The sequence below is a fragment of the Drosophila obscura genome, unplaced genomic scaffold (assembly GCF_018151105.1).
Source record: "Drosophila obscura isolate BZ-5 IFL unplaced genomic scaffold, ASM1815110v1 contig_17, whole genome shotgun sequence".
Classification (NCBI taxonomy): Eukaryota; Metazoa; Arthropoda; class Insecta; order Diptera; family Drosophilidae; genus Drosophila; species Drosophila obscura.
The window spans coordinates 837,289-864,877 of NW_024542757.1; the positions used below are offsets into that span (position 1 = coordinate 837,289).

General features: G+C 45.9%; 6 protein-coding genes across 9 annotated transcripts; 3 read left to right on the top strand and 3 right to left on the bottom strand.

Moving 5' to 3' along the window:
- Positions 1–803: 803 nt before the first annotated feature.
- LOC111078411 (rhythmically expressed gene 5 protein) lies at positions 804–7,698 on the bottom strand. The gene is made up of 3 exons (XM_022373079.2): positions 6,983–7,698; positions 1,888–2,074; positions 804–1,726 (listed from the first exon to the last, which is right to left on the bottom strand). Exons 1-3 carry the CDS (start codon positions 7,094–7,096, stop codon positions 1,128–1,130), a joined length of 900 nt encoding a protein of 299 aa, XP_022228771.2. The 5' UTR covers positions 7,097–7,698; the 3' UTR covers positions 804–1,127.
- Positions 7,699–8,688: 990 nt separating this feature from the next.
- LOC111078407 lies at positions 8,689–9,550 on the bottom strand. Its single transcript, XM_022373074.2, has 2 exons — positions 9,341–9,550; positions 8,689–9,276 (listed from the first exon to the last, which is right to left on the bottom strand). The coding sequence occupies exons 1-2, from the start codon at positions 9,521–9,523 to the stop codon at positions 8,842–8,844; spliced, it is 618 nt and encodes a 205-aa protein (XP_022228766.2). The 5' UTR covers positions 9,524–9,550; the 3' UTR covers positions 8,689–8,841.
- A 216-nt stretch (positions 9,551–9,766) lies between these two features.
- On the bottom strand, positions 9,767–11,336 carry LOC111078395 (origin recognition complex subunit 4). The gene is made up of 2 exons (XM_022373052.2): positions 11,077–11,336; positions 9,767–11,019 (listed from the first exon to the last, which is right to left on the bottom strand). The coding sequence occupies exons 1-2, from the start codon at positions 11,269–11,271 to the stop codon at positions 9,841–9,843; spliced, it is 1,374 nt and encodes a 457-aa protein (XP_022228744.2). The 5' UTR covers positions 11,272–11,336; the 3' UTR covers positions 9,767–9,840.
- A 101-nt stretch (positions 11,337–11,437) lies between these two features.
- On the top strand, positions 11,438–12,947 carry LOC111078396. 4 transcript variants are annotated; one of them, XM_041592061.1, is made up of 6 exons: positions 11,438–11,596; positions 11,660–11,679; positions 12,224–12,283; positions 12,348–12,503; positions 12,560–12,724; positions 12,783–12,947. In XM_041592061.1, the coding sequence occupies exons 3-6, from the start codon at positions 12,236–12,238 to the stop codon at positions 12,930–12,932; spliced, it is 519 nt and encodes a 172-aa protein (XP_041447995.1). In that variant the 5' UTR covers positions 11,438–11,596; positions 11,660–11,679; positions 12,224–12,235; the 3' UTR covers positions 12,933–12,947. The 4 variants fall into 4 exon arrangements, with proteins under 4 accessions (XP_041447995.1, XP_041447994.1, XP_022228747.1 ...); XM_041592060.1 differs by lacking the exon at positions 11,660–11,679; XM_022373055.2 differs by lacking the exons at positions 11,438–11,596; positions 11,660–11,679 and adding an exon at positions 11,810–12,151 and having other exon boundaries at positions 12,235–12,283.
- Positions 12,948–13,199: 252 nt separating this feature from the next.
- Positions 13,200–13,780, top strand: LOC111078410. The gene has a single exon (XM_022373078.2). The coding sequence runs from the start codon at positions 13,303–13,305 to the stop codon at positions 13,660–13,662; it is 360 nt and encodes a 119-aa protein (XP_022228770.1). The 5' UTR covers positions 13,200–13,302; the 3' UTR covers positions 13,663–13,780.
- A 12,213-nt stretch (positions 13,781–25,993) lies between these two features.
- On the top strand, positions 25,994–26,551 carry LOC111078409. The gene has a single exon (XM_022373077.2). It carries the CDS (start codon positions 26,178–26,180, stop codon positions 26,337–26,339), a length of 162 nt encoding a protein of 53 aa, XP_022228769.1. The 5' UTR covers positions 25,994–26,177; the 3' UTR covers positions 26,340–26,551.
- Positions 26,552–27,589: the final 1,038 nt, after the last annotated feature.

Here is a 27,589-nt window from a genome sequence, read left to right on the forward strand (position 1 = left end):
AACTAGTTAGGACTTAATCAACTGAACATATCATTTTATCAGATAGATGAATAAATTTTCTGATATCTAGCTTACTTTAATGTCTCCCATTTATTGGATTACTTATAAAGTACAGTTTAAACAAAGAAACCCAAGATAAAACTCCGTCCCGTACAGAAATGCAATCAAATACGCACCTTTCGTTGCGGCACTAACCATACATTATATACTGTCAGTCATGTTCTCATCGATAGGCGATTTCCGTTAAAGCTGGACTCGTCTATCGGAATTTAAAAGGGTGCCTTCATTCGCTCATCTGACGAATCGAAACCAAAAAGTTTTGGCCTGTTAATGGAAGTATGCCAATTGCCTTTTGGAAATTCCCGCCCATCATTCATTCAACTGTGGTGTGACGTACATACCTTCCCAATTAAGGCGGCATTGTCGGATATCCGAGATTGATGTGCTGCCCATTACGGGAAGCCGGCCCAACCAGTTACAACGCAATGTATAGTAATTGCCAAACTTGACGGGTTCTAATTGTTGGGGGGGATTAGGAGAGTGCCAAACCGGATCTGCCCTCCCATCGCGCGAGCTGCACATCTCCATTGTTCGGCTTTAAGTAGGTTTCCAGGCCCGATGTGGGTTAATAAGACTTTCGCGTGCAGCTTATGGGCATGCGATGGGTGTGTGCGACAAGGAACTGGATTGCCAAAGATGCGACTTTCATCATTAACATGCCCAACCGGTTCCCAGATCACCGTCTTTGTTGCGACCGTCAAGTGCGGACGATCCCCAACCATTCAGAATTAACAAGCAAATAATAATGATAATAATTATGTGGTTTATTATTCAAGAATCTCTACTTGTATTTGATCTTACGGCTAGTGCACGCGAATAAATAAAATTAAAGAAAACTTATACGTTGTACGAATACGGTCGAAATTCCATTAAAGCTCAAGGTGCATCCAAGAAGTGTCTCCTCCTGCTCCTGCTCCTGCTCCTCCTCCTCAACTAAAACGAGGGGAGGTTCTCAGGCACACTCCACCATACGCACGCATCCATGCACGCAGATATATATTGTATATCACATTCAATCCTCACACAAAAGACTTAGAGCTAGGGCCACGCCAGCAGGCGTGCGGGTCTTACGCCAGCTGCTGGCGGAACAGGCGCCTCTGTATCTGGTGGGGGGGCTGCAGGTCGCGCTGCAGAATGGAGGCAAAGTGCTGCTGCTTCAGGGCACTGATCGTGGCAATCTTGCGGTGCCTGTTGGGCATGGTGGCGCGCGGCCGGCCTCCGGCTCCAGCTGCGGCCAGGCCCAGGCGGAAGATGTCCAGATCGTCGTCATGGGGCAGCGGCCGGTTCTGGTCCTCCTCCACGGGTGAGCCGTCGGGACGGAGCCGGAAAACCAGGGGTCCGCTCAGGTAGGTCTTTGGCGGCTCTCCTGTCAGGGCAAGGGCCATTGGCAGTTCGCTGCTCGCCTGCTGCTGCTGCTGCTGGGGACGCATTGGAGAGGAAGACCCAAAGCCGTAGGCCATGTCCATGTCCATGGCATACTGGTGCTTCTGCTCGTTGTTGCTGTCGAAGAGCGGGTTCACGTTGGACTCCGACGCCTGCTGCTGCGGCAGTTGCTGGTGGGTGAGGATGATCAGCGAGGAGGCTGGCGGCGTGGGCACTGGCGGCAGCGGTTTCCGCGTGGTGATCAGCGTGGCACTCGGATGCTCCCGCATGATCGATGACCAGACTGCGCAGAAGAAGCAGACGGGAAGAGAAACATAAATCAGAAATCAGATCACGTACTACTTGGACCACACGTTGCTTCTGCAGTGCGGAAGTTCTGATGCGGAAGCCAGAGTATGGTCTAGTCTGGTCTGGTGAGGCTTCCCACGCGACATGAGTACTTACTCAGCTCATTGGCATCGCGCTGATAGGGATCGAGTGCCTCCAGCTGTGCGTCGGAGAGTGTCTGCAGCTTCTCGTAGCCGTAGCCGAGCAGATTGTGCTTGCACTGGTTCACTGGGAGTCCACCGCCCACCGTCGACTTGCAGTGCACGCTAACCAGCTGGGCAAAGGTGGAGTACAGGTAAGACATCTGCAATATACACAAAAGAGAGGGCAGAGGGTGGATTAGGCAATGACAGCAGTAGCAGCAGTGCGTTTGTGTGTGTCAGCGGTGGCAGGGGAACGCTGGGATGGTTGCACTTTCGTTGCACAAACGAAATGCATGTCGAAAGCCTCTCGCATGTTGGGCAATGCCCTACTGAAGCCAAGCATCTGATGCCAGGGGCCAGCTGGTGCCATGTGGTGTGGGTGTGGGTGTGCTCCACTTTGGGGCTGCCGCTGTGGATGGGTTTACGGTTCAGTAGCCAAACTGTGCGGCCCCCCGCTCATTGTCTATTCTTCGTGGCTAGCGGAGCGTTGAATGGACTTTTAATTAGCACCGAATGTTCTACATGTATGACACATTTCGCGTCTCTGGAATTGCGCTGGAATTTCACAGATATCCCCGTCTTCTTATAGGTGACGTCAAGCGGTTGAGCTCTGTTGTCTGTCGCTCGATGCTAATCCAATGATAATCAATTTGCAGTAACTCCCCAGAAACTCCCAAAATGCTGTTGTGGTATCCAAATCCGGATCTTCCCTCACGCAAATTAGCACGGCTCACAGACCGAAAGAAACAGATCAACAACGGCAATGGGAAAAACAGAATCACACACACAAAGAAAGTAAGTTGATCTAGGAATCAATTCTGGGTCACTATTTATTTTGGCCTGGTTTGGGGAAGGTGTCTAGTGGTCTAGTGTACACTGTCCCGGGGGCACCCTTGAGCCCCATCCGCCCATCCATCGGCGCTCACCAAAGAGCTTCATTTGCATTGGATTCGTTTCGTTTCGGGGTTTTACAATTTTACGCCGTTTGCATAATGGAGGAGACGATCATCAGCCGCAGCAGCAACAGCAGTAGCAGAGGGGAGGTGGCAAGGTGGTGGGGTTGGCGTAAGCTCAACTTACGAATTACCGTTACCATGCCAAGAGCCAAAGCCCAGGCCAAGTCGAACCAGCCAGTGTGCACAGAAACGTGTGCAAAATGTAAAATGCAATTGATACGAATATGCATCACCCTCCCTCTCTCTCTCTCTCTCTCTCTCGGTCTCACACTCCATAGAGCTCTTCGCCTCTGTCTCTGTCTATGTCTATCTCTATCGCTTTGTGTTTTGAGTGTTTTTACAGCTAAATATTTCATGCACTTGTGGCAACAACAAATTACTCAATTTCGACAAGTGCAAAAGTACAGCACGTCGCAAAAGATTGAGGCGTCGAGTATCTATGCAATCGATAGAATGCAGAAATTTCAAGGCTTTGAGACTTATCGAAGGAGATATATGATCGATATGAGCCATCAAATTACCTAAAAAAGTTTGGTTATCCAACTGGTAAGATCGAATCTAGAAATAGTATCATCAAACCGTATACTACATATTTACATATACCTTTTTTACCGTTTACCTATACTCTTTTGTAGACTCTCCGTTGGCTATGAAACGCACTGTATATCTATATGTAAAATAAAGTACGTCATGCAGCACGTTATCTGATTCGAATAACTCTGTCAAAATTTTATGGTCCAGGCCATGACACAATTAAATAATTAGCCAGAACTCCAAAATAATAAAAAAATAAAAAATACAAAAAAAAATAATTTAACGAAACAAATTTGAGCAAAAACAAAATTTTATCTAAATAATTTATGGCATATAAACGGTGTAAAATATAAGGTAAAAATTCCAATCAGCCTTTTGCGGGAGTTGTCAAAGTCACGTACAGAATACACCTCCTATAATGTATGCACATTTCATACTTATGCATACTCATGTATGTATGTATATATAGATATGTAGATTTAAGATCGTCGCGGAGGCTGTAATTTATTAGCCTTCCAGCTAAGTGATCGAGCTGACATCGAATGCAATTACGGGAACGTCTAGAGAATGAATTGATCTTGGCCTAAAATCATCTCTCTCTCACTCGCCCCGCAACTAATCTTAGATCTCTGACTCGACTTCCCTGTATAAATATGGAGAATATTCAATTAAAACTGAAAAAACAAAAGCTGAGAGAAGACTCCCATTAGGCTGTCGCTATTCTGGTCTATCTGGTAGCTTTCCGAACTAAAAATATATATGGGCGTAAGCAAAGCAAAGTTATCACAGATCTTCCTTCCCAAACGCCGCGGCGGCAGCGGTTCAATAACCTGTTGATATGCGCAGGTTACATTATGAAACATCGAAATTGCCAACAAAAGAAATCAACAACAAAAAACTGAATCATTTCATAACATACAAAAACCAACGGCAGAGAGCAGCTTGAAGAAGTCGTAATGACACTCTGGAGCGGAGTAGGTAGTCAGTCTCCTCTGGAATGCTATGGACTTGGTCCCGTTCGATTAGCTGCGTTGGGAAAAGGGTCCGTCCGTTCGTTCCCATTACGAGTTGTATCTCTCCTCTCCTCCCATGTGTATATGTGGCGATATCTTAACATATTTTACGTAAAATACCGAAAAATAAAGTAATGCGAACATAATTTATTTATTGAAGTTCGAACCCCAAACCGGCTAAACGCGTTTGCATCCATAAACAACATAAAAGCCCCAAAAAGCCGATGGTTTTATTTTTGCAATCGAAAAATCGAAAGCTGTGCGAACGGTAAAAAGTAGCATCATCTCGACCAGAGAGTATAAAAAAACAGGAAGAAGAAACCTCATTTATTAATAGATCCCACTGGGGGGTAGCGTAGCGTTGGAAAGTGAATTCTAATTGCAATTAGAGATTTGATTTACATAAGCAATACCCAGCAGTACTATCATCAATATCCCAACATTTGTTTTGTTCTCTTCCCGCCTTTAGGATCGCAAATTGCGTTTCTACTTTTATTTTTTTTTTTGGCATATAATGGGATTTTTTCCTACGAGATTATTTTCTCATTTGCGGGAGGGAACTGTGCTGCGCTGTGTTGTGGTGTGGTGTGTGGGTGCCGGATATGGCATACAATCGGTTCTAGCTGGATCAGCTTACACTGTGTTCTGTTCTGTTCTGTTCGGTTCTGCTCTCTGGGGTTCGGTTCTATTGTTCGGAGCTTTGATTTTTAAGGCGCAGTTCGCGTGCTTAGCGGTCAGCAGCAGCACAAAAAATAACAAACAAAAAAAAGAGGTTTTCAGATTGATGCGCTGCCAAAAAAGAAAACGCAAAAAGGTCTAATGACTGGCCAAATTGCTATCTATATACACACCTCGCACATTGAATTCCAACAATTAATTAATAAACATAAGACAACAAACAAAACCCAGCAAATACATTTATATTTCTCTTCAAAGTTTAAGCAAACTCGCCTTTGGAGTTCATTAACCAAAAAACAACACAAAAAACTGAACAAACAGAAGAGAAAATTGCTGCAGTGTTGTCACGCTTTGTTGCACAAACATTTGTGCAGAAAAGTGAAAAGCTTTTAGTTGTTTTTCATCCTTTCAAAACGGAGGGCGGTTTGGCGGTTGGGTGTATGGAGAGGGGTTTTACGGCCAATTTACAGCAATTGCAAATGTTAATTGAAACCGTTGTTTCCCATAAATGGAAATTAATGTTCGGGCCATGCTCTGGTGACTCCGCTCGTTGCTCATTTGCGTCCCACCTGTTTTTGGCTAATTCGGAAGGCAAGATCGCTCCGATAGCATAACCTTTCTATTGGGGGGAGCAACAGAGCATCATCGATTGAGAAAACGGGATACATATTGTATTGTATATTGGCCAAGTTGGGTGCTAAAGCAGACACTCAGACTCGAACCTGCTTGAAACAAGGGGAAGAGGAATGCAAGTGGGGAATCGCGTGAAGTCTTGAAGTCTGTTTCCACGAAACAAACTCGGACCGAACGAAACAAGTAGACCGGCTCAGCCGGTATTTCTAACGATGGTCATTATCATGGGCAATTGGCCCAAAGTTTTTGCCACATTTCTGATAACGCACAATGTCAAGATCACACTCACAGTCTGCTTGGCGCATATTTATGCCAAGGACTGTGTCCGTGTTCTTCTCAACTCAAGTATATATTGTGTTTTCTTTGTCAGCGCCCCCAAAGGGGGACACCAGCCGAATACGGTAAAGTTATGCAAATGAACGACCAAATACCGCTCACCAACTGACTTTGAAGATGCCATCGAGCAGAGGCTTGTTATCCATTCATATTCCATATTAATTTCTTTTGTTTTGATTGCTTCTTTTTGAGCATGGCAAACACGGCTAGATCGCCGATCTGCGGTTCCAAGCGATACGAGCATATTGCGACCGACACGCGCTAACAAGAAAAGACAAGAAGCAGAAGCAGGGGCAGAAAAAGCCCCGTTAATATGCAAACATTTTTGTGTTTTATGATGCTCATTGAAGTTATCACAATATCAATATCAATAGTCATATTAATATCGATTATGTTCCACTTAAACATTCAGTTTTGTGCCAGATTCCACAGATGCGCAATGCCAAGGACAATGCGGTGATTCCGATCATAACTGGAGCAGCTGTTCTCTCTGAATATACTACGAGGCGTTGTAGAAGTCGCTCTATACATTTCTGGCGACTAAAAAAATCATGAGATCTGAAAGTTTTCTTTTTTGTTGACAATTAACACATAATTTGAGCCTTTCGAAAATATTTCGTTGTCAAATGACTTCTATTGGTGTGTTACCTCTCGACTTTTAATTATATTCAAAGCAAATGTTTTGAAATTAACTGAATAAATAATTGAACAAATGTTGCTGTTAGTCATTAATCTAGCCAAATTTGAGAGGAAGTTATAAGCCCATAGTAGCTGTTTGTTTTTTAGTTATACTAAATAGCGATTCAAATATTGTAGAAAAGATTCAATGTAGATTTGGGGAACTCTGAGGCAAGGCTTCTGAAAACACCGGCTCATCCCATAAGTATATATTGATCAGGTGTGCTCGTCCGACTCTTACCTTTTCGTTGCGTGTCAAAAACTCCCAAATTGGTATGGCCGATGACGAGCTCATTTGCATGGCGAATGCGCTCACCAGACACCAGGCCAAGATTACTTTCACCGCAGTCGTCATAGTTGTGTTGTGGAATAACTGTTGTTTTTACTGGTGAGGGTGGAGGGAGGGAGGCAGGCAAGTATTGCGTACTGCACACTAGGCAATAGGTTGACGCTGGCTGTCTGTGATCCGGGCTCTGCTCCGTATGATCCGTGGCCTGGGTCAATTGCACGCTCTTGACTTGTTGTGTAATGCCTGCCTGTCCAGCGTAGACTTTCTTTTTCGGGTCTAATTTGTTTTTATTGGGTTTTCGTGTTTAATTAGGAAACGCTTTTGTGGTCCGTTTGATAGATTATCACTTGGTCCCCGGGACTGGGCTTGGACTTTCTTTTGTTCGCACTTAATGGAATTGGCCTGGCAGAAACAACAAGCGTGGCTAATTTTGTGTTATCTATAGTTTCGCTGCTGTTGTTGCTTCTTTTGTTCGTCGCAGCTTGAAACGCAAAAAGCTCGTTTCACAAATAAGGGGGGCGGGCGCGTGTGGTGGAGTGGGAGGGAGGCGCGTATAACACGATCACGTATACCCGTATATCCGTCGAAATTCCACTAAAAACCACCCAACAGCGCTGATGACAAAACCGGCAACGACAACGTCTGCTATTCTTCTTCAGTCGAAGCCGCAAGCGCACACGTATTTATGCTCCAAGCTTGGGTTGGGAGAGCGAGAGCGCTTGGAGATAACTCAAAGGTATATGAAAACGAAGGTGGGGCAGCCAGCGACTCTCTCCGGGTACTCTAGTTATCTGCGGCATATAAAACTAGGAAAAACAGGTAGCTATTAGAGGGCTTCCTCACCTTGCAAAAATATGCAAATGCAGCATTGTAAGCTGCTGCTTCTCTCTCGCACTCTCTCTTTCCTTCTCTCTCGCTCGCTCTCGTAGCAAACTTGTTTGTTCTACGCTTGCACTGAAAATAGAAATTGAGACAAAAAAATCGAAAATATCAAAAACAAAAAAAAGCAGCCTCGCCGGGAATTCATTGCAAAAATTTCAAAGTCAAGTTTGTGGAGTCGTCATGGAGTCTGTCCCGACGAGCAGAGTTCGAGCCCGTATTGTAATTTCCAATTGTTTACGTACTTTTAATTGCCAGGCTGGGGTGCTGTGCTGGCGAATTCTGGTCAACAGCAACAATAGCATGTCAAATATTTAACAACGGATCGCTAATTAAACAAAATAAATACATCAAATCCTAATATGCTTCGGCGCCAGACGGACACGAATCCTGTTTGCGATTTCAATTTGCGTGAACTTCATTTAATTGAATTATAAAGCGAAATGCGGTGAACCAGTTGACCAGTCCCGAAAAGACTCCACTGCCAGTAGGAATGCGATTTTATTTAAAGGCTGGAGGGAATTTCCTAATATGTATAATGTCACATAAATTTGATAAGCAGAAATCGTTCCATTGAGTCATTGAGCATAAAAGAAAAAAAGAGAGGAGGAAGAGATCCGTTAGGTTGTTGACACATCCACTGGGCGGCGATTATAATGTGGCCATTGGCCACAGAAGAAGAACCGTTAATGGGCTGCTGCAATCAGTCAGAGGCTGGGGACGTGGACTGCCTTCCGGGATCAAATAAACAAAAGGCTCCCCAGAGCAATGGTCTTTTGTATTCTCGACTTTATTTCAAGATTTGCGCACATAAAAAGACATTAGCAATACACAAACAAACACAAACGCATATGGGATATGCAGTGACAGCTTTCTTGGAGCTCCAGAGATGTCCAAAGAGTGCTCTCTCTGTGAAATGCCTCACTTTTGTCTCACAAGTGATTGTACTTCAAGAAGTTGCGATCGTAGTGATTGCCCCCGCCATACAGATCCCGGTCCTCGTTGTTGTTGTACATCATGAAGGGGGTGTTCTGGTCGCCGTTGCTGTCCAAGATGGGCACGTAGCTGTTGAAGCTGAGAACCTCTTTCAGGCGATGGTCGGGCCGGCGGCCCAGTTGAATGACCTTGGCATACAGATCCGTGTCCGATTGGAGTGCACGATCAAAGTCCTTCCAATGCACAAACTTCACGTGCTCGCTGGGAATGGCATTGTTGTCGAGGAGCTCCATCAGGGTATTGGAGTTCACCGGCTGAACCACGGTCAGCTCTCGCTCCTGGCCAGTTGCCTCACCTGTGGCCAGTCGCCGCTTGCTGGGCTGCGACACGTCCACATCCCAAAGCCAGGCCAGCAGAGGTGTCACAGCGGTCTGAAGGATGAGAATATGTGCTTCTGAGAGGAATGCTATGGGAAGAGTTTAATGTGCCACTTACCTGCTGTTCGCTTCGTCCTATGCGTGGAATGGTCTTCAGGTTCTTCATTACCAAGCTCTCTCGTTTGCCCAGGCGGGGCACGTTCTTGGTGATCTTCAGAAAAAAGCCAGGGCTATCATCTGCCTGGCAGAAGACCACAAACACCAGCAGGAGGAGAACAGCTAGGACAGTTAAGGATCTCATGCTGACGACACGCCAAGTTAGCCTGACTACTGCTCCCACCTCAACGGCTTTTATATTGGAAAGTCACCCACATTTTTGGATATTTTGGGTGTGTCTGATTAAACCACATGCGGGTGGCTCCAGGAATTAGCATTATCGATCAGCTTCGACTCGGACCAGACCAGAACACCTCAGTCTGACCTGAATACGTACGTACACATATCTTTCGTTATATACAGAACAAGTACAAGCACAAGTTTAATATATAAAAACATAATTTATTACATAAATAGGATAAACAATTAAGGAATTTTTTGGATAAAAAACGATCCCTCTTACTAGATGAGCGAGCTCTGCGCCCATTGGGCCACTTCTGTGGGCAAGGCCTGGTACCGCTGAACCGCCTGCTGAATCTGGCCATAAGTCAATGCCATTTTGTGCATTTCAAACTCCTTCTGCACCTTGCCCACGCCGCTGTTTGAGAGCGGCATGATCAGCTCCCCGATTCGCAAGTGCTCAAACGCCTTCAGGACAATCGAACGCTCCACGCTTTGCATAGTGGTCGAGACCTTGGCAAATTTGGAGAAGCGCCCGAATACAATCTCAAAGTTGAACGGATCCCGATCGTAGATCTCCGAGTGATGCTTGATGGCTATGATGAGGCACAGCTCCAGCACAGAGAGGCCGCAGAGCAGGTCGATCTTGTCATCGCCCTCGTATTGGGCTGCCAGGACCGTCAGCTGGTCGACAGTGATGTGGGGAGCGTCTGGCTTCAGTTGCGCCACCAGACGAAATATGAAGTTCTTAAGGAATGCCTCGCTGATGTCGAAATCGTACAGCATCTGAAGACTTTTTTGAGCCTGCGCGGATTTGAGCATTTTAGCATGGTGCTTGTTCCAGTTTTCAACGAATTTGTTGTCGAACTCGTACTCCACGGCATCGAAGTGGTTGCGATGAAAATTGAGGGCCTCCGATTTGAGCAGTTCCAGGCTGTCGATGCGGTCGGCACTGACCTTTAGCTCACTGTTGCTGGGTATCGAGAGGAGCTCTTGGCAGAGCTTTGTGTACTCCTCAAACTGGTCGGCACTGGGGAACAGAAACACTTGTCTGTGGGAGAACCGTGACTTGACGCGCTTCTCCAGCAGCTCGATAACGTCCAGGCGGCATGTCACTCCCAGCACACAGATCGGTGCCTGGGCCGACTGCGAGACGTCAAAGAGATTGTACAGCAGCGTTTGGTTGTGATGTGTGCAAAACAGATCGAATTCCTCCAGGACAAACACAACGCTCTTGGATTTCTTGTCTCCCGCCTTTAGGCATTGCAGCAGGAAGGCCAAATTCTCTGCGAACGAGCCAAATACCTTGCCGTCGGCTGCATTCTCCAGCCGCATCTGCACCGTAATGGACTTCAGGGCAATGCGATCGTCTGTATGCAGATTCCCGTCCAGGTGCACAATCAGCGTGTTGTCCACGAACGATTGGTTGACCAGCAGATCTGTCAGCACGGCATTAATGAGCTGCAAGGACCCTGGTTAGCTTCACATACAAATATAACTACATTCATTCGATCATACTGTGGTTTTTCCAGCGCCGCGCGGCCCAATCAACAGCAAGGAGTTCGATTCGCCCATTTCCGCGGTACGCTGCAGCAACTGGCGCACGTTGGAGCGCTCCTCTTTGTAGCCCCGCAGAGTTGTGTAGTCCCGCTGCAGGCGCTCCTTGACGAAGCGTCTAGCTTTTCGCCATTCCTGTGCATCCTCCGGCATCATTTTAATCTTTGTTTACTATTTTCCCGCCGAAATTTTTGTTTTTGTTTCGACCAGTGTGACCGCGGATTTATCGACAAAATATACCAAAATATAGCGTAAATTTGCTGACTGACAAGATGCGTTGTGTTGATATTCCTCGATTTTAATATTCAGTTTAATATTATAAGCAAGCTAAAACTCTCAGCGCTAAAAATATATTTTTCTACAATTAATTAATCAATTTTCTTAATGATTTGCCAATCATAAGTACTCATTTTTATTAGAATTATTCATAAATAAGGTTTAATCAAAAATCAAACTTGTGGAAAATTTATTGTTTTACATGGTAACTACACGCTAAATACACATTTGCTACAAATGAACTACATAATCATGTACAATTCGACAGAGACCTCTAACAAGGAATGTGTACGTTTCAGAAAATATTTTGATATTCGATTTAATATTACTGGCTAGCTAGGGCTTTAAAAGGTGAGGTGTGACGTATGACGTAATCCAGAGCTTTGGAGGATAAATTTATAGCGATACTATCGTTTCGGCAGCGATCCAGCCCTAGTGAAATATCCGTTAATATATGTGTGCTTTAATAGAGATGGCCCTGCTCGGTATTATATATCGGCTAATAATATCGAATGTGTCGTTTGTCATTCTGACAAAGGCTGGGCGCCATGAAACTAGGAGTTTGGCGCCAGTAAATTAAATTAATGAAATAGGTTTTGTTAAATATGGATTCATTTCCTAATTTTGCATTGACATTACTAAAATTGACAATGACAACAGCCTCGTACTTATCGAATTTATTGTTATTTTAAGACAATAATCCACTAGGATAATTGGCTTTGTCATTTGGGAAATTGATATTTTGTCAGTGTGGTTAATGGTGCGTTAATGGAGCGACTAGATATGAATTTGGTACTGCTAGTCGCAGTTTTTATTCAAGTTTCATTCTCAGTCTTGTTCCAGAATGAATACCCTGTGGTTTTTGATACTTATTGCCATGGGACCGATCGCAGTAAGGAATAAAAATATATATTAAATAATGCGAGCTGAGGAGTTACATACATATATCCGAACAGATCCGCGGACACTTTGAGTTCGACAATATTCGCTGCTTGGTGCGGGATCAGAAATTCATGGATTTTGACTACTGCTATCTAAGATCTGTGAATCGCACCTACAAGTACATGTCGGTGAAAAGCAAAATGCACCAGCTTCCGATTACCAACGCCATGGTAAGGGTGATCTTCAGACATGCCATGCCGAGCCACGTAACGTTCGATCTTTGCAGATCATTCTGCAGGTAAGGCTGCGGGAGAACAAGAGAATCCTGTACAACTTCAATGTCCGCTTCGACGCTTGCAAGTTCTTGCGGGAGCGCAGCAACGTCCTTGTCAACTGGGTTTTCCAAACCTTTGCCGACTACTCGAATTTCAACCACACCTGTCCTTACTACGTGAGTGCAATCCTTCAATTCTACGGCGAAAAATGTCTTTTGGTTTCCCCAATTCTAGCATGATATCATCTTGGATAAGGTTCCCATTCAGCATATAAACAAGATCGTCGAGAAGGTCGTACCGGATGGCCGATTCTATCTGAACAGCACCTGGTTTATTGACGGCATTCCGCGGTGCGATTTGGTTATATATTTTACCAAAAGCTAAATAAACCGGAATAAGTCTTCCCCAAAGAATCAGGTACATCCTCTGCCGGATCGAATTATGCATTGTATTTATATAGAGTTCTGTGAGAAAAAGAGGGAGTTTTCTTCGCGCAGCTGGCGGTGGCAGCTTAGGAGCGGACCTGGACCGAAGGCACCTGTCCCTGACGCTTGTCAAGTGGTTGCTGGCCAGCTCTGCTAATGCGATTAGGGAAACGGAGCACTCGCCTCAGCTGCCAATCACATGTGCCCTGGTCGAGTGCTCAACCAAAAGTTGGCACATTCCCAAATTCTGACACTTAGACAGGAACCTCTACAGCCTGCTCTACAACTACAACTACAACGACAACTACAACGACAACCACAACGACATTATGCCAACAGATCAGGTCATAGCGGAGCGCTGCAAGCGATCCGTTATTGCTCACTTGGCGGCCATCGATGACCAGTGGAAGGAGCGCCTATCCTGGTACCCGCAAATGCAGGCCAGCCTCTATGGACGGGTTCCCCAGATCTACTTGGAGAGCCGTCAGATGTACGGGGACGAGCATTTTCTGCGCTACGCTCGTCGCCATCGCCTGCACAAGAAGCACACGGTGACCAAGCAGGATGCGGAGAGGATTTTGTTGGAGCGCCAGGAGAAGCTCGACGCAGATGCTCTGGACTGCAAGGTCCCACCCACTGAGTATGGAGAATATGGCCGCGTCAAGCCCTCCCGCCAGCACTTTTGCTAGGCTCCAGCTTCGATTTCCAGCTGTAGCTCCTCCAGTTAGTTGTCATTTAAGCTCGTAGTTCAGTTCCCCTATATTTGTATATGGCATACGATTAAAATATCATCGCCTGCTGACAATGCAACTCTCAATGGCCGTCACTTCATTACGAGATTTGCATGACCGTGCGCATAATTAACAAGGTGAAAATGTCAGCCCAACTGACAACCGGTTCTCCTTTTCCCATGCCTGCTGATTGAAAGTAGAAGTAGAAGCCCTCCTCTGCGGGGAACTGGGGGGCTGGGGGCTCGGATTTGTGGTCTGGGGGTTTTTCTACTTAGCGGCAGTTCGGTTGAAAAGTTCGCACAGGTAATTAAGTCTCTGAGTATCTGTCCGGAATGACTCGTCTCGTTTGTTCAGTATGGAAACTGTTGTTTTATATGGCCCATAAAATGGAAAATATTCCACAAGTGCATGATATGATCCATCCATACATATGGTACGTACGAGTACGTAGATATATAATTAATATTTGATGAATTATTGATGTGTGGGCTGAACTGCAGATCAAGAGACCCATCTCCCATGTCATAATGGAAGCTTAATAGCGTTGGAATATCAAATCGTATATTAATCAAATAAAAATTGCGCGGACTTCTATGAACAATCGATTAGTTAGTTCGATTTATTCCTAGTCTAAATTGGTAATTTGGTAATTTAATGGACTCCTTTGGTTCCAGGAATCTGTTCATATGGCAATGTATATTCATGAATGTGTCCACCGCGGCAGCTGCTCTTCTCCGCCAAGGCTGCGCCTCACTGAGGTGTCATGGGGTGGTGCATTTGCCAACGGTATGATTTAAAAGTTTCCTATGCAAATTACTGCCAAAGTTGGCAGACCCACTCCCAGTCCCTGCACATTGCCAGAAACCTCTTGAAAATGCCCATACAAAGTGTGCAAATTACACAAAGAGAAGGAAAACTTTAAGCCATGCCACGGAATTGTGCCAGAAGGCGATGCACCTACTAGCTGGAAATAGAGCAGGAAGAGCGCAGGTATTTTTGCGACTCATTAGACACATGACAGCCTTCACAGGGGACAAAATGGGACCAAATGGGGGTTCGTCTGGGGCTCTCGACTGGGCATGGGGGCGATGACTGTGGGCGGCGGTGGAATGCGTGTGAAAAATCAGGCAGCAGCGGCCCACAAAATCGCTCGTCGCGCAATTAAACGGTAGCAAATAATTGCTATCGAAAGCCATAATGATGGCCAGATCCATATATACAGGGAACACTCGGTACATACAATGTATCTCTCTCTCTCTCTCTATACGGACACTTGAGAGTGTGGTGTGTGTGTGTGTGTGTGTGTGTGTGAGTGTGTTTGTGTGCCATATCTTGATTTCGAGAGTGGAGAGCTTTGCGGGTCGTTCGCGCTTCTTATTGTTTGCACAATTTTCCCATCAACATCGATGCGAACTTTTTCAAAAATGATTCTTCTTTTTGTTGAATCATCTGAGCCCGAGATCAGGCTGATTCTGTCTTTTTTTGGGAAGTGCTGAGAACGAATGAATCTGTAAAAACAAAAGAAAGAAACGGCAGAAAAAAGTTACGGCCTTAGACAAAACAAATAAACATAGAGACACCTACCACGAGGAGTGGGCTGCCAGTGGGAATGGGAATTGGGAATCGGCAATCGTAGTGCAGTGCAGTTCCAACCCCTTTTTCGGGTCCTTGGGCCGAAGGTAAACATACATTTGCGGATTTCACGCCAGGGCTCAGACAGCATTGCTGATCCTATTAGAGGGACAATGACTATGGCCACTGACTGACTGACTGACTGGCGCCATGTCTCGGTCAGGATTCGCCCGCTCTCTCTATCTCTCTCTCTCCAACCCACTCGTACTACTTCTTTCTCTCTCACTCTCTTAGCCATTACACGATGACCTGAGACCCAGGGCCAGAACCAGAACCAGAGCCACAGCCAGGTTCAGTGCGGATTAGGGCGTAAAAGGGACTTAATCCAGTTTTGCATCGATCTTCCACTCAGTCGCTGTTATTCTTGTTTCTTTCTTTTTTTTTGCAGGTAGCCGGATCGGGAACAGGTTCGTGCTCTGTTCCTGGTCCGTGTTCGGGGCAGGAAAAGCCAAATAAAATTATAAAAAAAGAAATAACGAAATAACGAAACAAAACACCAGAGCCGAAACATTAAATAAATAAAAGTCAACAGCAGTCGGCAGCTCATAAACGATCCCCAAGTCTGTGGCGGCAGCTGACGCCGTCCTAAACTTCAACTTCAAATTAAAACGCCATTGGCACTTTGGCACGCATAGACAGAGGACTCCATCTCCAACTCCATCTCCATCTCCATCTGCAACTTGGACTTGGATTTAGATGGAGCCAAAGAGTTGGAGCCACACAAAAGGCAAACTCTTTTTGGTTTCGCCGACAACTGGCCATCAGCCAATTTGCCAATTTCTTCAGCTCGTTTTGATTTGCCGCCAAAAACAGAAGACGGACGACTGAGAGCGTAAAACAAAACCCAAACTCAACTCAGATCTGAACAAAAATACGAGACAAAAAAAAAACACCAAAAACGCCCCCAGGCAGGGCAGACAAAATCCGAACTTCCAACTTCCATTTGAATCTCTTGTTTAGGAGCAAAGCAGCAACAAAATATGATGTGTGGCCTAGACCTAGGAATGCCTTAGTGGATCAATGCTTACTGGGCGTCCAGGGGTGCAGCTGGGCAGGGTGTTAAGCTGAGAGCTTCAAAAAAAGTATCTAAAAGTGGGGAAAGCTTAATAAACTTAACTAGTCTAAGAAGTGGATTATGAAGTAATATTTTTGTAGAAAAGCTTAGAGGAAAATAAAAACAAGACCTCAAGGATATCTTCGTTAATCCCATAGTGTCCACGAATGTCAGCCCATCAAATGAGGGAGGGCTTATCGGGTGACCCCTGTTTGTGGCCGTGCCACTGCCTGCCACTGGCCAAATTACACTTATGGCCATAATTCAATCAGCGCATTATCAATCACTGCGGCTACTTGTCTTGCCCAGTGAGTCAAGTCAATCAGCCATCGCCTATCTCCCTCACCTGGAACTGAAGTGTGTGTGTCCCGTCCCTCTCGCACTTGAGTGTGAAACACGTTTGAAAGTCATTAACTTAAATGATTCACTTTCTGAGCCATAAATTTCGCCACTAACTGGCGCGCAGACTGCAAAAGTCTCTGTCTCTGTGTGCGAAAAATCATCCAGCAACCAGCGAAGAAATCTCTTAAAAAAATTGCTAAATAATCGCCTTAAATGAGTCTATAAAAATGAACACCCTGAGCCCCGGCCTGGGTTCGCCCGGGACTCAACTGCCGATCGGACTCTGGCTAGAGCGCTCAATCGGCGATCCCAACGGACGGACCGGACCCATGGACAGAAGTAGCTCAAAAGTGCTTTCAAAGTCTCAAAGTGAATTTTCATTGCCAGCGGAAGTCGTAAATCAATTTTTTCGTCTACCAAAAACAAAACAAAACCAAAAAATAAAACAGAAAACATGAAAAAATGGTGGAAAAATGTTGAGTCTTTCAACTCAAATATATTTAGGCCTAGAAATCAGGGATAGACAGAAATGAAGTGATGGGGAGATGGTGAGAGGGGGGGGAGGAACCCATTCTGGAAGAGCATCCGCAAAGAAAGAAACTTTTGTTGTTTTGTGGCTGGTTCCTCGACCAATTTCGGCTAAGACGACAGCCATAATGATAGGGGCCACTTTTGCCGCCACCGCTGCCACCGCTGGCACTGCCGCCCCAGCCACGCAACCACGCACGCTATCGCTATGGCCAACAGCCGTGGGGCAGGAAAGGGGCAACTTGTCAGACAATGTATTTGTATTTCATCTACGTTTCCGTTTCAATGTTTTCAAGACGCCATCATGACATTGTCAGTGGCGTCGACGACGACGACGACGACTGGAGACATCTCACGCAGCCTTAGAATACCCTAAGCAGTCGGGGAGTGGGCACAGAATGCAAACTAGAGGTTGGAACTGGGGATTGATTATGCCTCAGACTAAAGTATTTAACTAACTTATAATAACTTTGCTTGAAGGATCTAAATGTAAAAAGAAAGGTCTCGAACCTAACCAATCTGCAGGATCTGAAGGAACCCAAGACAAAGTTAAACAGATCAGACAGCAAGAAGATAAAAGGTAACCGTCTTAGCCGGGAATAAGTAGGTTAAAGATGTTCTGAAACTGAATATCGGATGGGCTGAGGACAGGCAAGGAACAAGGAAAGATTCGCATGTGGTAGATATACTAGAGGATTTCAACCCCGTTTTAAAGCATATAAAAATACCCTTTAAAACTGTTTTAGAACATCATAAAGTATCTGTAAATTTTGGACGAGGGAAATCCTCTCGGGGAGCCCTTGATGCTGGGAGCCAACGCCTCTGTCTGGCAGAAACAATAGATCGTCCAGTCGCAATACCATTCCCATTCTGATTCCCATTCAAATGCCAATGGGATTATCTATGAGCTGTGAAATCCTTTTAGGCGGAAATTATGGAAACCCACACACAAAGCGCAGGACAATGCAACAAGTGTTGCAGCAGATTGAGCAACAAAAGGTTCATAATTATGGAAGCCACACAATGCGACACATTCGTGGTGAGGGCGAGGGCGAGGACGTGGACGAGGGACTGCAGCAACCCTCGCTGGCATAGGTTCGGGCTTAGGGGTCAGAGCAGTTGGCCGGGCTAATGAGTGGCCGCAAAACAAACCATAAACCATTGGAAATCTTGCACATTGATTTCATGCCCTCCGACTTTGGCGGCATTTCGTTCTTTCTCTACTACTTGACACCCTGCTCTTGGCTCTTGGGTCTTGGGTTCCCCTTTCCTGTTCCCCTTGGCATTTCCCATTTTACAAATTTATGTTCGAAAATATTTGGGAAATTAAATCATTGCCGCAGACAGTTTTATGGTCAAGGGCGTGACGAAGGGAATCGAGGAGTTCGTGTGTTGGCGGTAAAACTATCTAACAATGACCTCTCCCCCTCTGGCCGCTCGTCCCTCTCTTCACCCCAGCACTTCCAGCACGAATGAGCAAATTGGAAAAAATGTCAATTATGCGCAATTTTGCCTAAGCAATTGACATTTGTTGCCGCTGTGGCTCTGTTCGCTTTGTTGTTTGCTGCTCGTTGCGATTGCACGCATACTTGCTCAAATAAATTGACAAATAGGATTTGCGTTTCTCCACATTGATATAACCTTTCCCAGGGTATAATGATTCTCAGCAGTGGTTTGAAAAGCTGGGAGTAAAGTAGGCATTTTCATTTATTAATCTCGATCATCAACATTGCAGTTTCAACATCTTTTCAACGAAGATCATGATTTGTGACTGCCAATATTAAAAATAAAGCAAAGTTAAAACAATTTGGAGAACTTTATCAGATGGAAAGACGGATCTGCGAGGGTATCTAAAGCTTCGGAACTCTTCCTTTCTTTGTTTTTCCTCTCTATGATTGTTTTCTCCTACTGGCCATTTTGAATTAATAAATTGCGACCAATTTGCCGCTAGCCTTGCCAGCGTGGAAAACTCGAAAAAAACAAAAAAATATAAAAACAAAACTGTACAAATAAAACAATTGCGTTGTTGGATATTTTTCCATATTTTGTATATCTCTGATACTCATATATATCCCTAAATATTGACGCCTCAATGTGGATATGCTGACATTTATCATACGACTGTTCTGCCAGCTAGAGAAATAAAAAAAAAATCATGTGTAATTAATGTAATTGGCTTTGTTTTGGAGTGAGACATTCGATTGCATAAACCACACCGTTCGATTCCAGCTGATTGATTCCGCTTTGATCTTTGTTTTGTGTTTTGTTGTTGTTGTTGTTATTGAATGAAATCCAGAACAGCTTAAAACTTGTTTTCGTGTGGAATTGTTAGTTAATATTTGCACTCATAACTCGATCGAGGCGGAGCTGTAAAAGTGAATCATGTCAATCTTTAGACTTGAGAAACTCTATCAGAAATTCAGTATGGTGGCTGCTTTAATATATGTAATTAAATATTGATATTCGTTTGCTTAATGATCTATAAGTATGAATACATTTCGAGTAATTAATGATTCTTTTTTCACTTTAAATTTACATTGCAAAATTTCTCGAATTTATTGCCTACTTTTGGGGGAACAAAAATCTTTCTTTATTTTCCATATCAAAATACGTGAAAATATTAAACAAATTTAATTTAAAATGTTTAAATCTTGAGTCTAAGTGAAGAAGTAATTCATATAGTTTATATTCTCCCTAGATAATATTTTAATGCAGTTTAAAATGTTTATAAATTTATAACAAAATTTATGAGCCAATCGAAATTTCAATTAACCATTCCATTTACTCTCTCTTTGTGGAATTCCCTCTATTTGCACCCCTTTCCGTCTACCAATTGAACTGAAACAGATCAAAGATTAAGCGGATCGACTCCACCCCACATTCTAGTTACCATTCAAGCCCGAACCATTCATGAATGACCTCGGCTAAATCAAAACCCCAAAAGCAGAACACGAACCGAATGGGAAAACCTTTATCGCGGACACGCAATCGAAACGGAAGTTGGGCTCAATTTATGGGTGAAATTATCAACTAGCAGCGGACCGCTGTGGACCGCTGGCAAACGAGAGCCGCACCAGTGGACCAAGATTTGCTGCGTTGTGGAAATAAATGGCCGCTGGCCGCGGTGGATGCGAGATGAGAGATCTGAGAGATTTCTGTGCCCGATCATCATTGGTTGGCATCAGTTGGGCATCGACAATCGAATTAGAAGAGTTGGGGGCAGTGGCTGGGGCAGGGGCAGTGGCAGGGGCAGGACTCATGAATGGGCAACTCCAGCGGAGTCAACGCATGACATGAGGCATGAGATCAGCATGTTCCAGCCACAGCAACGGCGGCAGCCGCAGTGAACCCATTTTCTCACCTGTTAAAGTTGTAAAGACTCGAAACAACAATTTATCGCTGTTGAGATCGTCGCCTGCCGCTCCTCGAGAGGTCTTCACCTCTGGCTTCACCGCCACTTGCTCTTCGATTGACTCTGGATTCGGACTTGGACTCGGACTCGGGAGTCGGCAGTCAGCAGTCGGGCTTCGATTGCATTTGGTTTTTCGAGTTTGGGGTTTCGGGCAGCGTCATACGATTTAATTGCTTCGATTGTGTCAGCATTTTTATACATATACACGTAACGTACATAATATATATATATCTATATGGTACATGTCTTCATCAGGCAAACATTTTGCTGCGGAAGGGGGCGTTTTGTGGCACAGACAGGCAACCCAACCCAACCCAACCCAACCGGACTCCGAGTCTCTGCTCATAGGCGCTCAATAATTTGATGATCATAATCAATGCCCCTTGACTGACATTTGCTGCTGTTGCCAAGTCTCCATCTCCATCTCAGGTTCTGGCTCTGACTCTGACTTTGGCTTTGGTTTCTTTTCGGCATTTCCCTCAAAAAAGATAACAAAAGGCGAAAAAAAGTTGTTGAAAGCCGATTTATCCTTTTGATGAGGCGCTCGAACGATCCACCGATCGATGAGGATGATGACGCTGATCATTTTTGGTTGAAAGTCAAGTGTTTTTGTTACATTCTAAAAAGGATGCCGCCAATTTGTCCTGAACAAAGCGATCAGGATAACAAGGCCACAGCTAAAAAGGAGCGTGGGAGTGGCAGTTAGCCTTAAGATCCCGAAATACCGAAACTCCCCCCACCCCATTCCTATCATCCAAATGAGGCAAGAATCTGTTGTGCATTTTTTTGATTTCTGATTTCTGGTTTCTGGTTTCTCAAACTTTTAATGCTCGAATCGCATGCGTAGGTTTTCTATGACGATTAAAACCCTCATATGTCAACTGGGCCCATTCATCATCATCTGCCAGAGACAGAGACAGAGGTATGGAGCTCCGGTACGAACTCTGAGACAGAGGTAGCAAAACAGTCGCCAGACACTCTGCCTGATGAGCTCAAATCTCATCAAGAAGTGTCTGGCTCGGGGTTCATATACATATATCTCTGTCTGGGCCGTATTTTTGGGGAACCAACAGCACAGCACACAGCACCTACTTCACCTAGCCAAGACTCTGGGACTCTGGGACACTGCCTCTGACTGTGGGGCTCTTGATGACTTAATTTTCACTTTAGTCTGCACTGTCAGAAATGTTAGACATGGTTGAGGCTGCTACTTCTAGGCTGCTACTTCTAATTCTCGCAGTGCAGCAGAGGGCACCTCTAACCCAGCATGATCAGGTGCCTCTTCTTGGGGATTGAGGCTGTTGCTGGAGCCAGCCGACTACTTGAGCGTCACCACAGTGACACACGCAAGTGTTTGGCCTGTCTCTGGTCTGAAGTCGCGGTCTACTCCGGCAGGCAGGAACCCTCATCACTCTGGCCATGATGCAGCGGTTTCTGTTCGGTTCTGTTCCTCTGTTTGGGCTCCGCTCCTCGCCCGGGCTTATGTTGAAGATGTTGACTATGTTGACTACGAGTATTTGCTGTAATGATTATGGTAGCGCCTTCTGGCTTGCATCCATCGGATGATAAATCTATCTTTTATTAGCATTTCAAACACACTCCAGTGAGTTGCGTTGCACGTGAGTTGAGTGAGTTGTTTTGGGTCTTGTTTACAGCTGTTAGCCCTGTTAGCTTGGCCTAATCCCAATTAAAACAACATTTTTCATCGATCTGGTTTCGGGCTTGTAGATGCGCACACAAATTCAAGTGAAATCATTAATAAGGGAATAATAATAATAAAAGTTTTCAGAGATTTATAGAGAGTGGCTTGTCCCCTCCACCACTCTGCTCACTCTGCTCACTCTGCTCACACTGCGCCTGTGCCATTTCCTCTTGGGTCCCTATCTGGGTGTCGTATATAAATCGCGTGCTGCTCTGGAGGTCTTCAAAAACGCTTACGAGTTGATGCCCCCAAGGCACAGGCCGCCGCCACAACAGGCAGAGCCACATCATCAGCCTCCTTCTCCTTCTCCGAGTTGGACTTGGACTCTGTTTCTGTTTCTGTCTCTGCTTGGGCCTCTCATTCATTTTGGTTGGGTGTTAACCAACCACGAAGTCCAAGAAGTCCAACTGCAGGTCCAACTGCAGAGCTGAAGCCTTGCCTGGGGTCATGTGCCAGCGCTCCTGTCTGGCCTGGTCTGTCCTGTCCCGAGCCAAGAGCCCCAGCTAATGATGATCCCCAGAGTAGCCTCTTTTTTGTTTGGTATTTTGGCAGGCTTGCCAATATACCGAGTTGGTATTTTTTGTAGAGTGGAAGTGGAGAACACGAAATGCCAACACAAGATTGATTTCCTGAAATCGAAACCTTGAGACACGCAAGGGGTGTCTGTCCGCCGCTGTCCGCTGCGTTGCTTTGCCCAGATCGCCCATGTGATAATGATGTTGAGAGCAAGTTTTCGTCTCGTCCCGTCCCGTTTTTTTCGTGGGGTGGTGGCTATCCATGGTACCCGCCAGCGAAATGCAAAAACAAATTGTTTGTGGGTCAGAGCTGGAGATAGGGCGAGGGCGCGGCCGAGCCGGGAGACCCTAACAAGGGCAGGACGAGGACAACGGTCGAGGATGCGGCCAAGGATGATGATGAGGATCGAGCTGGAGCTGTAGCTGTAGCTGTGGCTGTGGCTGTGGCCAGGAGGGCGTTTCGTTGTTTCAAGGAATTCAAGGGAAACAGAAACAGAAAAAGGAGCAGCAGAATGGGGATGAGAAGCCTGCCCGTAGGCGGGGAACGACCTCGTCTGCGGGCCCCAGTCTCTGTCTCTGTCTTTGTCTCTGTCTCTGGCTCTACGAACATGTATCTCCGACTCGAACCCAGCACACGGAAGCCTAATGCTTGCAATATGATTTGTGATTTGTGCTTTTGGGTTTTGGCTCGGCTCCGTTGTGTTCGTTTTGGTTTCCCTGGAAAACGCTGCGGCATTCTAGGCCTAAGCTATGGCAATGACAAACCGCCGGAGCGCTGAATGGCGGAGGGAGCAGCAACATTGAAGCAGAGGCAGCCACAAAACAGGGGAGTCGGAGGGAACATCAAAACAGCAACAGCAACAACTGCCACAGCAGCAGCAGCAGCAGCAGCATGCTAATTTATGAAGTAGCAACTTGCAGCGACATGGATGCAGTAATTATAGCTTGGCAACTTGTTGCCAGCCAGGCCCAACTTGCATGAATGGAAAGAAAGCCAGTTTGTCTTGCTGCTGTTGCTGCTGTTGCGGCTGCCTCCTCCTGCTGCTGCTGCACCTCCTGCCCGCCATGCTAAACAGAAGCTGTTCTACTGCAGCGTGGCATCAGGTGAACGTTGGACGCGGACGTGGATGTGGACGGGAACGCGCCCACTCTGTTAGGCCGCCAAACTGCAGGGAGACACAGGAAAGATATGAACATGAAAGGAGAGCATCCTGATGAAACGAAGCACGGAATACCTATAGATTGTCTGATGTGAGCTTAGACTAATACAATTATGGACCCATATGTAGGTAAAACTACGTTTTGAAGACTTATTACTTAATTAACGAAACTGAGAAACTATCCCCTTCGTATGATCAGATGAGAGATGCTTCTTTAGCTATGCATCAGTTTCTTAGGCAGGCAAGCTAACCAACAAAATCAGAACACCCACTGCTAGGGTATCAGAAAAGTATGCGAAGAAAAAAGCTAAGAAAAAGGTCCTACCCCGTGGCGTTTTGGCTGTTGATGGGTTGGCTCTCTGCCGACTGCTCAGCCAGAGATGGAGTAGCAGCAGGCAGCAGCAGGCAGCAGCAACATAGTTTACACACCTACCGAGGTTGGGGCTGGGCTGGGCTGGGCCGGGCCGGGACCGTGCTCCGTCTCTGGTACCCTCTGGCCAGCAACATGCACTTAACTGGTAGCCACAATGCACTTTATAATACCTCAAGAACATGGCTCTCGCTCTCACTCTTTTTCTCTCTCTCTCTCTCAGTATCTCAGTATCTCTGTCTCTCTGTCTGTCTGTCTGTCTTGCAGTCGCTGTTTGATAGATGCTGACTTGGACTACCCGGAGCGATCTACCAGGGGGCGTTGCTGCTGTGTTGCAGCAACCAGAGCAGCATCAGTAGGCGCAACATCAGCAGTAGATGAAGCGACTGGCACCGTTAGCTGACTTGTGAGCTTAGGCCTCATTTGCATTTGCACTCGAAATTGGGCCATAAACTGGGCCACGGCACAGCGAAGACTCGACGCATCCGAGTCCAATTGAAGGCGAACTTTTGGCCGGCGCTAGGCAACGGCCTTGGATTAGCTAAATCCGTTAAATCCGTTCAGTTCCGTGTCCGTCTCCGTCTCGGGATTAATCCTTCCTTCCTGCAGTGCCGCAGCAACACGGGCAGGTCCGCTCATTAGCCCTTCCACCACCCACTCAGGTAAGGGTTAGGGCAAATGCAAATGCATTGGGAAAGGGAAACGGAAAAGAGTACCAGTACCAATTATAATTAGCAAACTCTCTTGGCAAATCTCTTTTTAATGCAGAGCAGAGCAGTGCAGAGCAGACCAGCGGGGGAAGAGTCGAACTCCGATTGAAATTGGAGCGTAGCGGCAGCAACAGCGGGAGAGGTGTGAAAAGTCAGCTGAATTCGTTGCAGAAATTCTTGAAAACTGAGAAGGAACTCGGAGTTGAGCATGGGAGAAGGGGGTAGCAGAACCAGAAAAGAATTAAAAGCGCAGCCGCCTCTCATCATCATCAGCATCATCCTCCAGAGCCGAGCCTCATCCTCTTCCACATCTAAAGGGGCATCCACAGCCACAGCCACATCCACATCCACTGGCACTCACGCACACACATCGAACCGGGGTTCTGAGACATTAAAGATGCCGACCCGCAGAGGATTTGGTCTGTGGCGCCGGCCAGGGAGACAATATAAATCATATCACTCACACAGACACAAAGCGAGTGGCCTCAGAGAGAGAGAGAGAGAGTGAGAGAGAGAGGGGGAGTGGAGTGCCATATCCCCTCTGTGGCATCCTTTGTTAATTAATTGTGCATCTCCGATATGGACACCTTTTCGTTGCCCTTGCCTTACCTTTCCATTGGGAGTGTATCCCTCAAAGCTACATATGTTTGCATTGCTCTATATCTGTGGAAAAGAACTTCTTGGGAATAGATCACAAAGCTGCAGAGTCTTCAGTTTGACGCCTTCAGAAGACCTATTTTCAGTCGTAGTTCTGTGAGGTTCTTAAAGGCAAAGAAACATCTCCGATGTGGACATAATTGCTGACCCCACCTTTCCTTTTCCCTGAGACACTTTCCTTGTTTGATGTATCGCTCAAAGTAAACCTTCAAATTTGTGGGAGATCATACGAAATTCTCAATATTTATATGGAACTCAAGGGAAAAACTAGTCAATATTATTCACACGAAATAAATCCAAGTTTTTGAAGAGTGGTGCATGTGTCTTGTGGATGGTCGTAAACTGATCGAAATTGGGTATTCTATCTGCTCTGGTTGAAGGTTCAAAAGGAATGGAGGAGCTGGAGCTCCTCTCCTCGCGGTCATGTGCGTGCCAGCAACAGCGGCAGCATCCCTTGGTGAGTGTCACCGCCGATCGTCTGCAGATGCCTTGGTGGTTTCCGCTCCTGGAGAGCCTCTTCCTGCTGCTGCTGGTGAAGCTGCTCCAGCTGTAGGATGACCCGCCAATAACTGTTGCCCCGTGTATATGCATACGTATTTGGGTAATTGCCGGTGATGTAAGCCAACAATGGAGCCGGCCCGGACGGGGCGACAAATGTCACACATGCTGCACGTAAATCACACTGGAAACTGTTTTTCTTGCCACACACGATAATTTGTCAAGGGGGTGGGGTGGATGGTGGTCGGGCGGAGACGATTCTAATTAAATTGCTCAAATGTTTTCCAGCGCGTTTTTAGCTTTCGGGTCTGGTGCTGGAAAATCGCTGACAAATGTTTCCGTCAAAACACACACAAAAAGGCAAAACATTTTGTTGTTGATGCAGTGCAGCGCGCCCATAGAGCACCCACACAAACACAAGTACAGTGGAGCGAAGTATAAAGTACGAGGGGAAAAGTATGAAAAATATAATGAGAAGCGTAGCTTTGGGGTGGTTCCACCTTCTGAGCTAATATTGCAGAAAAACTCAGGATTTGAATACCAGAATTATCCCCTAGAATAGTAATTTTGCTTGGAGTTACCGCTTTACTTTGTGGATGGGACTTCTCTCAGTATGCAGTGGGTAGATCTCTAAGTACCCTGTAGATTTCCTAATAGAGTTCCTATCCAAATTCTCCTTTCCTTTTCTCTTCGTTTCGGCCCCACTGTGCCGCAGCTCTGCCCAAAATACGATTCTCTGCTAAATTAAACTTTAACCCAAGAGTGTTACCCCTTGGAAAAAAGCTTATAAATTCCAGTAACAAAATAATTTAAAACGAATTAAAAGCGCAGCCGTTCGAAACCTCCCAAAGCCCAAACAAAATCGTAGCCAGACGAACCCAACCGAACCGAACCGAGCCGAGCCGAACGCATCCAATTGAGAATAGCAACAAGTTAATTTGAGCCAAGACCCACGTGCCCCCACCTCCCCACTTAAAAGGTTCCTGTCCCTCCCACTGAGAGGCAACCTCCCCCCACTCCCAGCTCGGGGCCATCCCCTCTGCTGTCACCTGTTTTTGTGGCTCCTTTTGAAAAGTCATTAGATAAAATTTCGAGTCGAGCAATTTGAATATTTCGATGGCAATGTACGCAACTCTGAGTGCGGGCTACGGACGGGTGGTGGGAGGGGGGCTTCGGATCCGCTGGTTAATTTAAGGTGATAATTGCTTTTTAATGTGACACAACTAAATTTTTTCCTATTCAAATATTGTTGTGGCTGCGGTGCCGGAAGTTTTTTGGGCCTGCGCATGTGCAGCCAAGAGGTGC